Here is a 14289-nt window from a genome sequence, read left to right on the forward strand (position 1 = left end):
AACCTACATTACATGCATTAATTCTATATTCAGCATATAATGCTATTCCATTTTGTGTGTTCTGATAGCTCTGTGCATCTGTTCTATTTGTATCAGCACCACAAGATATTAATGGGACTACCATCAGACGGTATTCCTCATAAAAGGGAAGCTAAAACGCCAAAAAGATGGCCCGATTGGCATTTCGAACGCCGGGATTTGCACCCAGGCTGTTGGCACGGTCAGTATTGATCAGTCTGAAGGGTTGCCAGCTGCGGCACTTACTCTCTCCCTTGGGAGGGGAGCAGGTTAACTACTACCCCACGTCCGAGTTGAAAGGGGCTGTTTCTATTGTGGTATATAAGGGGGGATTCTTTAAGAGGACAGAGCACGGAGAGTGGCAGGACCAAACTGACGGCTGGCGCAGCTGACTTGTTTGTGTTGTGGAAGTGAGGCTGCTGATAGGCCGAGGCCGTGAGGGAGGGATCGGGTGGCAGCAGATGGTGGTTGCTCTCGTGGGGGGGGGGGGGGGGGGGGGGGGGGCAATATGCAGAATTCCGGTGAGAATAACGCTTCGTTTACTGGATACGAAGAGCCAACGTCGTCTGTGTATCGTACGTCTGTATTGCATTGCGAAATAAAACAGGCTGTGGTGGGGGAGCTCGAGGGCATATCGATGAATTAAGAGTAGTAACAGCAGTTTAAGAAGCCGAGATCAAGGCTAAAACTAAGACAGTATTGCCTGTATGTAGTAGTAGCATAGTTCAACTACTAGATCGATTAATGCCCTGGGTTAGGGTAGATTTAATGGATGATAGCCCTAGATGGACAGTGCCAGGTTCCGAGATTGCTGCATAAAATGACACACTCACTTGCTTGACTAATACAAATAGTCAATCTTCATAGATGGACAATGCATGGATACGTAAAGCATGCAGGTGAGCCATTACCCGGGGCATCAAGTCGTCGTTCAATGTGTTTAGTTGCTCTGGCATCTGACTTACATACGTGTATGAAAGACACCCGCCCCAGCCGCAGTAGTTCTGCCCTACAAAGCGGGCAACAAAATAACTGCTGTTTCGTCTATCTTTGGCTCCAACGGGCCACCCGAACCTCATATATCGTCACTTAGACGCAGTTGTGCGTCTTTGGCTAATGAGATAGTGTCGTTGCTGCAGCCAACATGCACAATGGCCCCCATTTATTATGTCACATCGCAACCCGCATACAGTAACTCTTTTTTCTTCTAGGCAAATTGGTTAGACCTATTCTACCCCGACTAGCGAGTAACCAGCTCCTGTTGGGGCCGAGAACTAGCACCGCTAACGGCCTTTTTTGGCTGGCGGCTTATAAAGCTTCTCACCTCCTGTTTGTCCCCCTGTTCACTAATGCCATTCTTGCGTCCAAGTCGGTCGTGACGCTTCGTTTGCCTGGATGCTGCCAGAAGCCATAGCGCCGTGGTTTCGTGGATCTAAAGGCAACCTTTAGCGATCTTGGCAACGCGGTCAACATGATTCGCTGACAAACCATGCCACCTGGCTGCGACATGTGCCCAGAGATGGATATGCCTTGGTACCTGGATTATTAGCACACGACTCGTGCAACACCGATAGAGACTTTGGATACTTTGGTGAGCACGGCACGGAATACCTGCGCCAGGACGACGTCGATGCCCGGTGGCGTCAACCCGCGAATGCGCCATCAAGGTCCCCTTGCCTCCTTTGCCCATTGGCCCAGGCGTGTTGGTCACCGATCCTGCAAAGTACCCATCTCCGCCGCCTGGACGTCTCGCCTGGGTACCTCGCCGCGCAAGTGCAGGGACTCGCTGTGCTGTTTGGCCCGTTGGCCGAGCCTCGAATCTATTACATACCCTGTGCGGCTGCCTCCTCGCCGCCTCCATCTCCCTCTTTCTCTCTCACCTGCATCGCATCAGTCATTGCCAGTGCCGCGGCGAGCTGCTGAATCGTCCATCATCTTGCGCTGTTCTTGTTCATCTCCAGGGCCGCATCTTAATAATCCGGCGCCTTTTTTCCCTTCGTGCGCCCCAGCCCGCATTTTTTCCTGTGCCGCCAGAGCTGTGGCCGCATCTCGGAGACTTTTGAGAGCACTCTCTCACCCCTCTCCGCGGCCCTGCCTATCAGGTCTTGCTGCGGATTCCACGGAGCCAGCCATAGTCGCACCGCGCTGGCCTCTGTTACTCACATCCCGCGCCCGTGAAGATCTGTCGCTTCGCGGCCATGGCGTCCGGTATTGCTGCCGCTGCCACTGCCGCTGCCACTGCCCAGGCCGCTTCGGCCCCCGGCCCGCAGAAACATCGGGCCTGCGACGAGTGCCGTGAGTCCCCGCTAGCCCCCGGATGAAGGATGATGGAAGCATGCCTAGGGGTATACAGCAGGTATACAGCAGGCATGGAGAGGCAGAGACGGCACATGGATGGATAAAGAGAAGACGAAGAGAAGATGCTGGCTGCAGAGATGCTTGATTCTGATTCGAACCCCCCTCCCTTGTTTAGGATTCCGCAAAATCGCCTGCTCCAAAGAGCCCGGCGGCTGCTCGCGCTGCCAAAAGGAAGGCATCGCATGCGTCTACTCGCCGCAGAAGCCCATGGGCCGTCCCAGGAAACGGCGCCATGCACAGTCCCTCATGTCTGTGTCTCTGCCCATGCCTGCGTCTGCGGTTGTGACTGCGCCTGTGTCCACGGCTGCGTTAGATGCCGCTCATCCTTCAACCATAGCTGAGGCTCTGGCTCGTGTTCTCCCTTCAGCTCAGGCTGCGGCGCTGTCTGTTGGGGCACCGTCTGCATACCTCGGCGCCGGCCAACATGGCGGTCACAATCAGCAGCACCACTGCCATCAACAAAATACCACTGCTCATCAACACAATCACTGTCATTCACCTCAACCGGCCGTGACATCAGACCTGGCAGCAAGCTTGTTGAGCCAGCCTCTGCCATCGGACATATCCTCCTACCTGACCCTATCGTCCGAATACAACACAGACAACTCGATTTCACTTCATATAGATGACAATGGGGCGCTTGCTCATATTCCGCGCCACAGCCAAGGGTTTTTTGATGGTGCGGCTATGCCCATCATGAGCCTGAATCAGACTGATCTTTTCGAGAGCATTAGCTTTGACGAGATAGAGACGGACTCGTCTGTGTCTTCCATGTCCAAAGATTTCAACGACTCTCTTCAAAAATACATGGTTTCTCAGTATTTGGATCCTCCACCACTTAGCGAGTCCAGTCCTAGCACCAGCATCCACTCCAGCTGTTTTGGATCGCCAAAACCGCACCCGACCGCCTCTTGCGACTGCCTTGCCTCTCTCACACAAGCACTCAGCTCCCTGAATCGCCTACCGGCCGATGTCATATCTGCCATGCAAGTTGCTCGCAGTGCCACCAAGATTGCTTATGACACCCTCAGCTGTGTTCATTGCTATGGAGACCTATACGACCTGTCCAAGCCGTCGCCCGTCTCTCGCTTCCAAAGCATGATGTGCCTCGCTGCCCTTGTTCCCTCTGCCTGCAACGCTTATGCTACGATTTTGGAAATGGTAGATAGAGATGTGGAGCGAGCCAAAGGCCAACTTCAGTCCATATATTTCAATTTTAAAGAAGTCGGTGGGATCTGGGGAAACCTCATCGACGAGAAGGGCTCTGCCTCTCCCGAATGCACACTTCTCAGAAGCTTTCATGACCGATACCTGGACCCGGAGACCTGGAAGGCCACTATCCGAGCCATTCTCAAAGTTGAGGTGTATGGGTTCAATCAGAAAACGGCGTCTGTCTCGAGCACGGTGGACTGCAGTGTGTCGCCGTACGCGTTCTTGCACTGCGGACTCAAGGATGTGATCACGCTACTCGACGAGAAGAACCAAAAGAGGCACGACCTTGCGGATGCCCTAGTGCAGGCGAATCACGCTTTGCCTGACCATAATTACCTTTTGACCCTAGGTGCGCCGAAACTGTGCCCTCGCGAGGACAGGCCCTGCGTGCGTATGCTGGATATAGCGAGGATGGCACTGAGCAATTTGGCTATATCATAAGTGAGGAAGGAAAGACGAGAAGGTTGTTTTCTGGTATCTCTTGTCCAAGAATGAAAATTGGTCAAATCAAGAGGGGAGACGAGGTATACAGTCGGGGAGAGGAAAGGATAACACGATGCAACTTTGCTTTTCTCTCTCCCCTTTTAGGGTGTGAACGCGGTTTGATTGCAAGCGGGATACCTCAGGCAAGAATATCACTTTTAGTTTTTATTTTATTCGATGGGAAATTGGCTATGCAAAGGCGCACGGGCATTTAGGGACCTTTTTTTTTTTTTTGTTTTTGAAAAGGCTTTGACCTGAGAAATCTGAATTGAGCCATGGGATATGAGGGGAAAGAAACATCAACATATATACCATTGAGATAGATTGCAATATGGGAAGGACCATGGCCGGAAGCATCTACGGGCATTCATGCGATAAGAATTTCATTAAACGGGGAATATCCTATACTTTAACTTAAGATATTTGACTCATCACTGGCTTTCTTCCGCTTTTACTCTTTACTAAATCACTTGATGGTAATCTTTTGTTTGTTTATACAAGATTGATATTTCCTATAATATGCTGTGAGAAAATAATAATAATAATAGACAGATAAATCCCCAATATCAATATTCAAAAAGAAGGAAAAAAAAAGAATTGCCAATATTCAAATGCAGCTGGTCAAAAAGATGTTATCCAATTGCCATTTTGTCCAATAAAATATTCCTCACATCCCGTTTGAACGCCATGCTCGTTATAGCCCGGCCAGTTTCTTGGCTTCCTGACCCTTTTTTCTTCTCCTTCGCTCTCCTTGATGCTTTAAAAAAATCGTGGAAAAAAAAAATGGCGAAAGCATTCTGTTTGTGAAATAGATTTTGTTCCCCATCCATTATGCATTTATCCCATCTCTTTTCCATCCTGATGCAAAAATCATCTCCAATACCCTCTCTCAAGGATCATATATATGCGCCTTCATATTTGACTGATGATTTTTTTTTTTGTTTGTTTGTAGTGTTATTTTTTTTTTTTCCTAATGCGCATTTTGATCACTCTTGGTCCTCCACCAAGGACAAGACGTCCATTTCCCTCTTCACCAGCTGCTCAAACTCCTCCCTCTCGATGCCTGAAGATCGGGCAAGCAGGTACAAACTGCGAATGCTGCGCGACACGTGCTGCTTGACGCCGAACTCGTTCTGCTCTTGCTTGCCCGCGGAGGCCTCGAGCTTGGCGACGGTAATGGAGCCGTGGGAGCTGGAGCTGGCGCTGGACCTGGGGCGTGGGTGGAGGAGGGCGAGCTCTCTAGCGGAAAGGAGGGCGTTCTCTTGGCTGTGGTTGTTGTTTGTGTTGCTGTCTGTTTCTGTGGAAGACCAGAAGTTTTGAGGTTCGGGAGCGTCCGTGACAACGACAGGGTCGTTGGAGTGACCTAGGCCGAGGGGTGGTTGGACGTGAGCTCGCAGCATAGCCTCCTCGTCAGGATCGTGGTTGTCCATTGCCGGCTGGACGGAGTCGTACTGCGCATAGTAGTCGTCATCATCATCATCGTCCATTGCGGCAGAAGCATTGTAGGCGCTCCAGTGGGATGCGGATGTGGTGGCAGAAGCGCCAGCGCCAGTACCGGCCTGAGGAGCCTGAGGAGCTGGAGAGCGGTTGTTGGCCGGAGTGCGTGCGGGAGTGGCATCGTAGCGGTCCCAGTATCCATCGTCGTCGTCGTCCTCCAAGTGATCTGAGCCGCTGGTGGAGGACCCGTTGGAGCTGATTGCGGAGGGTTCAGAGATTCTAGGCGCCTGGAACTTGGCCTCTGCCTGTGCGATGGTGGCAACGCCGCCGAATTGCGAAAAGGGAACGGCTTTGTCTGCCACAGTCACTTCTCCCACTCTCCAGCCATCGCCACCACCCTCGGCGTCGTTGACGCAGTATACCAGCTGAAAAGCAAGCCCGAGGTCGACCAGGACTGTCAATGCCTGCAGCGTCTCTCGGTCCAATCTCTTGTATCTTGTCTCGGCGTCGTAGTCCCAGTCAACCTCAACCTCGCCCGAAACAGGATGAGGTTCCAGGCTTCCATTTTGCACCAGCTCGATCAACTGTGCAGCTTTGGCGGTGTCGTAGGATAGCAGCTTTAGCCAAGGCTCCGTGCTGCCGGAGGAAAACAGCTTCACTCTTTGTCTGAGGATGGGCGAGAGGAGAGGCAGGATGCCCACAGCCGGCTCGGTCGAGACGGTAGCTGTTGGGAGAGCTGGCAGGATTGGGGCCAGCAGCCGGTTGAAGTCTGGAGGCGTGATGCTCGCGCCCATGGTAGATGGTAGGCTCTGATTTTTGTGCTGACGGTGGAGAGCACAAGGAAATTGTGATTTTCTATGGCCTTCGCGCACAGGTTCGATGGAGTCGTCAGAACCTTGTTTCGCGAGAAGAATCGACGCCTGCAGCGGAGGGAAGGCCGCGGCGAGGAGAAAATGTATAGAGTTTGGCCTAGGGGTCTATTTGTGCCGTTTGGTTCCTGAGGCCTGGAATTAGTGGCGAGCGTCACATGCACGCCTAGTCGTGGGAACTACGTTGTATGGATAAAAAGCCACGGCGTGCCTATTGTTTCAGGACGGGTGCAATGTGCGGTGAGAAACGGTGAGGATTATGCAGAGGGGACTGAGGAAAAAGAGAGAAGAACAGAGAGATCGAGGGTGCATGTGAGCGCGGAATGGCGTTAATATAGTGCCTCCAAGACGTCAGATGCAACTTGTCTCTCGCCCAAACGACATCGTGGATCGCCTAGAATGGTCACACATGTGCTCCTAGTCGGGCCCCCAGCGAGTACCGCATGGGTAGCGCCTAGGGTCGGCGCAGGGTTCTCGGTACAAAGGATCAGCGCGTGAGACTCGGCTGTGGACGGCGCCTGCCAGCTGGTAGCCGGTACCTGGGAGCCCCAGACGCGGTACCCGCCGCAGACAAGACGTTGGGCGTCCGTGGAGGGCCGCTGGGCCAATGGGCGGGAACAATGTGGCGCTCCGGGGAAAAGGAAGAAACTGAGGAGAGCGACGAGGGGACCAATTGTCACAAGGGAATTTGCTTGAATAATTTCCCTTTTCAGTGGTCAGTGGGGGGAAGCTCTTTTGGAAGTAACGTATTATTGCCCGCAGGTGCTGGAACCGATGGGTACGAGGACCAGTGTTTTGCTACAGTAGCGATTTCATCAAGGCGATGGGGAGTACCTAGTAATTAGATGGATACCAAGCATTAGGAGGAAGTAGATTACAGCATGTCGTACGGCATCTGTAAGATGAAGGGATCAATCGATATTACTACAGATTACCGTCTCAACAGCGACAGCGGAGATGCCTGTCTTATTACAAAGCACTGCCGATGCCATAACCAGGGTCCGTCCAGGACAGGCTGTCTCAGTATTCTGCACCATGTCTCTGGCCTAGAGCTTAGATCGCTGCTTGCCTTGCTTTTCCACGCATTGGCACTTATACGGATAGCGATACAAGTACATGATTAGCTATGTGTATGAACCAGCACTGGGATCAACCAATATTGCTGCAGTACAGATGCCTTACCCTTTGGCGAGCGACAACGGGGATGCCGTCTTACTGCATCTCATAAAGCACCGAAGAACTGCTGATAACCGTTTGCCAGGGTCTATATAATTGTCTCAATATTCTGCCGTGTGTCTGTGCCTGGATTTCAATTGCTGCTTACTTATCCGCACCTGAGCACTTATACGGAAACTGATGCAGGTACTACATAATAGCTTAGGTATACGAACCAGCACAGGGATCACCAAAGGCCGAGATCCCTACCGGCACGCGAAGCGGTTACATACTATCAGCGGGACTTGAGAGCTCATGATACTAATGCACACACTTCCTTCTGTCCGCTTTGGGGTGCCCAGCTTGCGGTGGAAGAAGAACGCGAGAGACACCCCGCCATATACGGCGATTAACTTGGGCGAATGTTTGCAAAAATCGCCAAAATAAAGAATCCAAGATGGTTAAAATCAGAATGAGGGCTACAATCTGATGATCGCAATCGGGATTTGTGCAGATAGGCCCGAGCCTCGTGTTCTTCTTCCACCACCTTCCCGGGCCGTCTCCGTATGGGGAAATGGGCCGATTGGGCTCCGGCACCGCCTGGATCTGTGATGCCGGCGCTGGTGTATGTTTTCTAGGCATCTACATCTACATCTACATGCATGCTGTAATCTATCTTGCTGGGGTGCTCCGAACATGCTTACGGCCATGGGTCGATGGTGTCGAGGATGACAAACTTGGATCCTGCGCCCAGGATCCTCATCCTCGAGAAGATCCATGCAAACATTCCCAAGTGTAACTCAACCTATCCATTTATTCCATGACTCGTCTCTTTATAATTCGGAGGCCCTACTTGTACTTGCAATACATAGTCCAAAGCAGATTTCCTCGCCTCGGAGCTCAATGCATCTACAGCGTTGACGGGTCCCAGCATGGCAAGATTCTTTGATGTCATCGCGCCAAAGCTCAAGGAGTCCCCCCCCGACCTCTCCAGATTCTCCGCCACAAGCCGCAACGGGGTCTCGGCTCGTCGTTCCCCGGCAATGGCGTCACGATGGCAAACTAAAAGAAAAAAAAAAAAAAACAGTCAGCTCGAATAGCAAATGAAACGTGAAAGAAAATACGACAAATCACCACGATGACGGCAGAACAATAAAACATAAACTTAAAAAAAATTACACTTTGTAAAACAAACAAATCGCAATCCATAATCAGTGCATCTCAACCGCGCTCAAACGCGCATTCCGTCGGCTCCCGTATTTTTTTTTTCTATTCTTTCCCTTATCATTCCAGCCAAGGTCTCGAAATCTTATCTACCAATAATTGGTAGTGCGCACCAGCAATCCAAAACACCAAACAAAGGCTTAACCTCTGAATCAAACAACAACCACCACTTCGTGACGGAGAATAGAAAAAGGCTCAATTTCCAGATTCCCATTTCCTAGATTCCCACCTACTTAGTTACACCGATTCAAAGAACGCTGCAAGTCCGTACTGCGCGCAAAACTTGTCAACCTGAAGCGGCAACTCCTGCATGTCGCCACGAGGCGGCCACCTCAAAGATGAGGTTTGTCTATTCTCCCTTGTCAACAAGCTTCCACGATGCTAGATCCAATTCTGTGCGCTCTTCATGCTAATCTATTTTATTTCTATCTTCACAGGGCTCAAGACTCCAAGTCGTATCAGCTGGCGCAATAGCTGGGCTCGTCTCTCGGTAAGCTTCTCCCACGAATGAACTTTATACATCGTAAAGCAGACATGACAAACTCACGCGCCCTTCTCTCCCTTTTGATAGATTCATCGTCGCGCCCCTCGACGTCGTCAAGATCCGCCTCCAGCTCCAGCCATACTCTCTCTCCGACCCCTTGGCCCCCCTCCGCGAAGCCCCCGCCTACCGCGGCACCGTCCACACCATCAAGCACATCCTCAAGCATGAGGGCCTGACGGGTCTGTGGAAGGGCAATGTCCCTGCAGAGCTCATGTACGTGTGCTACTCGGCCGCCCAATTCACCGCCTACCGCTCCACGACCGTCTTCCTGCAGACCGCGCTGCCCCGGCGCCTGCCCGACTCGGCCGAGACCTTCGTCGCCGGCGCCGTCTCCGGGGCGGCTGCTACGAGTGTCACGTACCCTCTCGACCTGCTGAGAACGCGATTCGCCGCCCAGGGGAGGCACAAGGTGTATTCCTCCCTCAGAGGCGCTCTGTGGGACATCAAGCGCGACGAAGGGTTCAGGGGCTTCTTCCGCGGCCTGGGTCCTGCGCTGGCCCAGATCATCCCCTTCATGGGCATCTTCTTCGCCTCATACGAAGGTCTGCGGCTCCAGCTCAACGACCTCCATCTTCCTTGGGGCAGTGGCGACGCCACCGCCGGCATCATGGCCAGCGTTATGGCCAAGACGGCCGTCTTCCCCCTCGACCTCGTGCGCAAGCGCATCCAGGTACAGGGCCCCACGCGAAGCAAGTACGTGTACAACGACATTCCCGTGTATACTTCCGCAGGTCGGGCTATACGGGTCATTTTCCAGACGGAGGGGCTGCGAGGCCTGTATAAGGGTCTGCCTATTAGTTTGATCAAGGCTGCTCCTGCGAGTGCAATTACGCTGTGGACGTATGAGCAGAGTTTGAAGCTCTTGATGAGCTTTGACGAAAATAAAGACGACAAAGGGGCATTGTAACGGAGCTTGTAACGTTGATTCGTAAAAGCATGTATTTTTATCTAGACTCTAATTATCTAATGACCACTGCTATGAAAACAATCTATCCGTTTTGGTTCCCATTGCAGACAAACGATAAAATCCCCCTCAAAAAAAAAAAAAAACGTAACGAGGCATCATGACTTCCTTAATTTCTCAGCTTGCGGTTCGTCTCATCCGCTCTCTCAATACACTCCTCAATCACCTGCCAGAATTTATCTACGTCTACTCCTCTGGGTATCCTTACGCCCCCTTCGCCTGCAGGCAGCACGTTGGCAATCGTCCGGCCGGTCTGCTTCTCGCCGCGCTGTGCCTCTTCAGCCGTGCCCTCGGTGATGACAGTCACGTCGAAGCGTTCGTTGTGCTTGGTGCCTTGGCTCTTGACGTCATCCCAGTCGTAGAAGACGATCTCGTCAGGAGTACCGGTGAGGACGGCAGCGAGGGCGAGGGGATCGTGGAGGGGAGGGCCGGCAGTGATGCCAAAAACGTCACTATTTGGTTTGTTAGCTGCTACTCTCCAAAACAGACATCTCTCAAGTCCAAAGGGAAAACCTTACGCATAAGTCTTGGCAAAGAAGTAAAGCAGCTCAACCAGCATCGTCCGCAGCGTCGTCTTGCCAGTGCCAGTCTTCTCGCCGTCCTTGCCGTACAGCAGAAGCTCTCTGACCTTCTCCGTAGCCAAGACCTGGTGGCTCAGGTCCAGCGGGACCATGAACATCTTCTTGGCAATCTCCTTGTTGTGGAATATCTCGGCCGCCGCCTCCGGGTCAATGAAGATGTTGAACTCGGCATATGGTGTTGTGTTGCCAATGCGCTCCTTGCCATCGACCGTACCCAGCGGTGCGTCTGAGAAGCCTCCTCCGATGGATCCTCCCATGATGCTCAGTCCCTTGATGTGTGGGATGAGCTCCGGATACTTTCGGAATAGGGCGGCGACGTTGGTGACGGTGCCGGTGGCCACGATCCAGGCTGTGCCGGCCGGCTGGGCCTTGAGAGCAGCAGCCATGGCATCAATGGCGGGCTCGGTGGATGGGGTGCATTGGGGCTTGGGGAGGAGGTCGGTGCCGTCGAGGCCGCTGTCGCCGTGAATGTCAGTCGGCGCGTGAATAGGAGGCCGCTCGAGCGGGTTGCTGTAGCCAACATAGAGGGGGATGTCGTTGTGTTTGCCGAAGGCTGTCAGGATGGAGGCGGCATTGTGTGTAGTATGTCTGGTAGGTTTCAAAGTTAGCTGCGGGTATTGATCAAGTAGGCGCAAAACAATCAGCCTTTCCATCGCACATACTCTAGGGAAGCATTTCCAAAGACTGTAGAAACGCCCAGCAGATTGATTCTGGGGTGATGAGCGGCCAGCAGAATGGCAAAGGCGTCCTGTGCGGAGAATATCCAGTTAGCTCAGACGTCTCCGATTAGGTTCGGCCGGGCGCCTCATGCAATGCGACTCTGCATGAGGCTTGCGTATTGCAAATGAAACAGAAACAAGAAACTCACATCGTGGCCTGGGTCGCAGTCCAGCCAAACGGGCACTTGAGCAGACGCCATATTTTAGGATAGAAGTGGGAGACTCGGGTAAGATTCGAAATAACAAATGGCACTAAACGGGAGACACGATACGCTCTCTATGAATTCGGCTGAAATCTACGGTAGCTTAAAGGCCTCTTTATAGTTATGCTTTGTTTGGGTCACGGAAGGGCGCGGACAGAAAGAATTGGTTGGGATCGAGACACTTTTCAATGCTCCGTAATCGCGGAAACCCACAGCCCCAGACGGTGAAATCGAGAAGTCAGCAACCACACTCTCGGTTGACGGCGAGCCTCAGACCAAACGAGGTAGCGTAGGCTATCTCAAGTTTTTGCTGGCAACTCGCCGCCCCAGGGAGCCCGCTTCTTTTTTTTTCTCCGCAGCCGCAAGGCTCCAGAGTGGGGGAATAGCCCATCAAGCCCATCCAACCTGGCCTCGTCCTGGGCTGACCCCTCATTCACAAGTTGATGCTAGCAGGACTAGCATCGCCAGGAACCGAAAGTTTGTGTCATTGGCGTCTGGATTTTAATAATAAAAGCGGCAAGCCGAGACGCTAGGCTCCATTCTCGAGGGAACTTCAAGGACGGCTGGCAAACGTCGGCGTCTGAACCCATATCTGTAGCTACACGTGACGCCGGGCCATTTATATACATGTCTTTGGCTGTTTGACTGGGAGCGCGGAACTCCGCGATAGATAGTCGATTTCTCTCAAGCTGAACAATAACTGGGGTATCTAGTGCGGTATATTGCTTGCTCATCCATCTGCTACAGATTCTGGGGCCGCTCAAAGTGAGAAACTTTGTCCGCCGATTGCGCAGATAAAGCAGGACTTATCGGCCTCCCGCGGCAGGCTATCCTCACCCCGACTTCTTGCGCTGCTCGACGACCCGCATCACGTCCGCCGCGCTGTTAGCATCGCCCTTCCGCTTCTTCGGTCCCCTCTTCCGCTTTGACTTGTCGCCTCTACTTGAACCCTCTTCTCCAGTGTCATCGCCCCACTTCGACAGCTTGACCTTCGAATCGTCAAAATCTTCCTCATCCTCAAATCGACTAGTGCCAAAGCCCATGTCGATGTCATCATCATCTCTACTCTGCATTTGAAGGAGCTTCTTGCGTCGTTCTTCCAGTGCTTTGGCCTCTTCCTTGGCTTTATCATCCTCAGCATCTTGCTCAATGGGCCTGAGAGATGCTGCCTTCTTAATGGCCGCCAATATTGCCGGATCAGACATAGATGGTCCTCTATTTGCTTTCTCGGATATAAGTCCCGTCTTTGCATCTTTGAAGTAGTTGCGCCGTTCTGGCTGTGTAAGAGACGGTTTTGGTGGGGGTGGCATAGATTCTTTGGTGCCAGCTTCCATGCTTACTTTTCGCTGGTTGCTGTCGCTCTCTTCTTCATCCGAATCAGAGTCGGATCCCTCCACTCCGGCCAGCGGATTGTAATCATCGCCAGCATCTTCAAAGATATCCACATCACCATCGTCTTCCTCTGGCTCCTCCTTCTTTCGATATTGTTCAGGAACTTCCATACCTAGCGGTTTAGCATCCTTGTCTGGCATTAGAAGGCCACTCTGTGAATCTCCCTCGTCGCGCTGTACCTTCCGCACTTTCCTCTTCTCATGTCCGTCTTCGTCTACAATAATTAAAACCTCCCTCCCTTTACTGTCTTTCTCGATCCTGGTTCCTGGCTTTTGTTTTGCTCCAATTTTTTTGAATCGATCTCCGAGAGTTGATTCTTGGGCTTCCTTTGCTGCTAGCCGGGCTGCTTTTAGCTCCGCTAAAATTTGGTCGCGTGTTCTTTTCTTCCCTGGAGCCAGAGCCACAGTTGAGAGATTCCCCTTTTTCTTTTCCACCTTTTCCTTTGTGATTGCTTGTACGTCCAGTTCTTCAAGTTGATCGAATTCATCGTCCACATCTTCTTCAGCGGCGACTTCTTCAGGATCCTCTTTTCCCGCTTCCTTCTTTCCGTAGATGTCCTCGCCTTTGCGTATCCTTTCAAGAAGCTTGAAATCGAGCCCCTTTACCAGATGCGTACTCCCAAGATCTCCACCCGCGATTTGGAATCTTAGTTTTTCGTATGTTGACTGATCGATTTCTTCGTCTTTAAGAGCCTTTTCAAGTGCCTTTAATCTCTCCTCCCGGTCATCTTCGTTGGCCTCACGAGTTTGTGACCTGTCGATATAACCCGTACCCAGCTTCACTCCCCTTGGGGCAGATGATTTAAACTTCTTTTGCGGGTGTAGCGCTTGGTTCCTCTCGGCTAGTTGTCGCGCAAAATCGGCCTGTGTGCCCCCTAATGACCGTCTTGAAACCTGAGTATTAGCATAGTCACTCAGAAGGCTTTGATTGTGGTAACGTACGGTGTCATAGGGATGCTGCTTCGCTGTCGAGAACCTAATGATCCATGATTTGCGATGGGACTCGCGCCTGTGGGAGAAGCTCGATCTTTTGACGGCTTGGCCGAGTTAGCCAGCATCAATTTTCGAAATTGGTCATTATTCATGATTGCAAAAATGCCTGGACGCAATAGTAATACAATTTGGCTGTTT

At 52.1% G+C, this 14289-nt stretch overlaps 6 protein-coding genes across 7 annotated transcripts; 2 read left to right on the forward strand and 4 right to left on the reverse strand.

Annotated features, from left to right (window-relative positions):
* Positions 1 to 151: 151 nt before the first annotated feature.
* TrAFT101_007577 (uncharacterized protein) lies at positions 152 to 651 on the reverse strand (the record flags this gene model as incomplete). Its single annotated transcript, XM_066128089.1, has 2 exons — positions 152 to 209; positions 551 to 651. The coding sequence occupies 2 exons, from the start codon at positions 649 to 651 to the stop codon at positions 152 to 154; spliced, it is 159 nt and encodes a 52-aa protein (XP_065984205.1).
* Positions 652 to 1404: 753 nt separating this feature from the next.
* Positions 1405 to 4656, forward strand: TrAFT101_007578 (uncharacterized protein). Of its 2 annotated transcripts, XM_066128090.1 has the most exons (2): positions 1405 to 2313; positions 2492 to 4656. In XM_066128090.1, exons 1-2 carry the CDS (start codon positions 2217 to 2219, stop codon positions 4027 to 4029), a joined length of 1635 nt encoding a protein of 544 aa, XP_065984206.1. In that variant the 5' UTR covers positions 1405 to 2216; the 3' UTR covers positions 4030 to 4656. The 2 variants fall into 2 exon arrangements, with proteins under 2 accessions (XP_065984206.1, XP_065984207.1); XM_066128091.1 differs by having other exon boundaries at positions 1405 to 4656.
* Positions 4584 to 6681, reverse strand: TrAFT101_007579 (uncharacterized protein). The gene has a single exon (XM_024908453.2). The coding sequence runs from the start codon at positions 6300 to 6302 to the stop codon at positions 5058 to 5060; it is 1245 nt and encodes a 414-aa protein (XP_024759320.1). The 5' UTR covers positions 6303 to 6681; the 3' UTR covers positions 4584 to 5057.
* Positions 6682 to 8434: 1753 nt separating this feature from the next.
* Positions 8435 to 10296, forward strand: TPC1 (mitochondrial thiamine pyrophosphate transporter). The gene is made up of 3 exons (XM_024900588.2): positions 8435 to 9099; positions 9194 to 9246; positions 9328 to 10296. Exons 1-3 carry the CDS (start codon positions 9067 to 9069, stop codon positions 10205 to 10207), a joined length of 966 nt encoding a protein of 321 aa, XP_024759319.1. The 5' UTR covers positions 8435 to 9066; the 3' UTR covers positions 10208 to 10296.
* Positions 10231 to 11495, reverse strand: TrAFT101_007581 (uncharacterized protein). Its single transcript, XM_024901994.2, has 2 exons — positions 10783 to 11495; positions 10231 to 10716 (listed from the first exon to the last, which is right to left on the reverse strand). The coding sequence occupies exons 1-2, from the start codon at positions 11229 to 11231 to the stop codon at positions 10374 to 10376; spliced, it is 792 nt and encodes a 263-aa protein (XP_024759318.2). The 5' UTR covers positions 11232 to 11495; the 3' UTR covers positions 10231 to 10373.
* Positions 11496 to 12600: 1105 nt separating this feature from the next.
* On the reverse strand, positions 12601 to 14243 carry TrAFT101_007582 (uncharacterized protein; the record flags this gene model as incomplete). The annotated part of the gene is made up of 2 exons (XM_024900464.2): positions 12601 to 14044; positions 14101 to 14243. 2 exons carry the CDS (start codon positions 14241 to 14243, stop codon positions 12601 to 12603), a joined length of 1587 nt encoding a protein of 528 aa, XP_024759317.2.
* Positions 14244 to 14289: the final 46 nt, after the last annotated feature.

Source organism: Trichoderma asperellum, chromosome 4 (assembly GCF_020647865.1).
Source record: "Trichoderma asperellum chromosome 4, complete sequence".
NCBI lineage: Eukaryota > Fungi > Ascomycota > Sordariomycetes > Hypocreales > Hypocreaceae > Trichoderma > Trichoderma asperellum.

Excerpts from the sequence above, each read along its gene's own strand:
- TPC1 (XM_024900588.2), top strand. The coding sequence starts at position 9,067 with ATGTCGCCACGAGGCGGCCACCTCAAAGATGAG. Across the intron at positions 9,100-9,193 it reads GCGGCCACCTCAAAGATGAG|GGCTCAAGACTCCAAGTCGT; the intron begins GTTTGTCTATTC and ends CTATCTTCACAG. Across the intron at positions 9,247-9,327 it reads ATAGCTGGGCTCGTCTCTCG|ATTCATCGTCGCGCCCCTCG; the intron begins GTAAGCTTCTCC and ends CCCTTTTGATAG.
- TrAFT101_007579 (XM_024908453.2), bottom strand. The coding sequence starts at position 6,302 with ATGGGCGCGAGCATCACGCCTCCAGACTTCAACCGGCTGCTGGCCCCA.
- TrAFT101_007581 (XM_024901994.2), bottom strand. The coding sequence starts at position 11,231 with ATGGCTGCTGCTCTCAAGGCCCAGCCGGCCGGCACAGCCTGGATCGTG. Across the intron at positions 10,717-10,782 it reads TTCTTTGCCAAGACTTATGC|TGACGTTTTTGGCATCACTG; the intron begins GTAAGGTTTTCC and ends CAAACCAAATAG.
- TrAFT101_007578 (XM_066128090.1), top strand. The coding sequence starts at position 2,217 with ATGGCGTCCGGTATTGCTGCCGCTGCCACTGCCGCTGCCACTGCCCAG. Across the intron at positions 2,314-2,491 it reads TCGGGCCTGCGACGAGTGCC|GATTCCGCAAAATCGCCTGC; the intron begins GTGAGTCCCCGC and ends TCCCTTGTTTAG.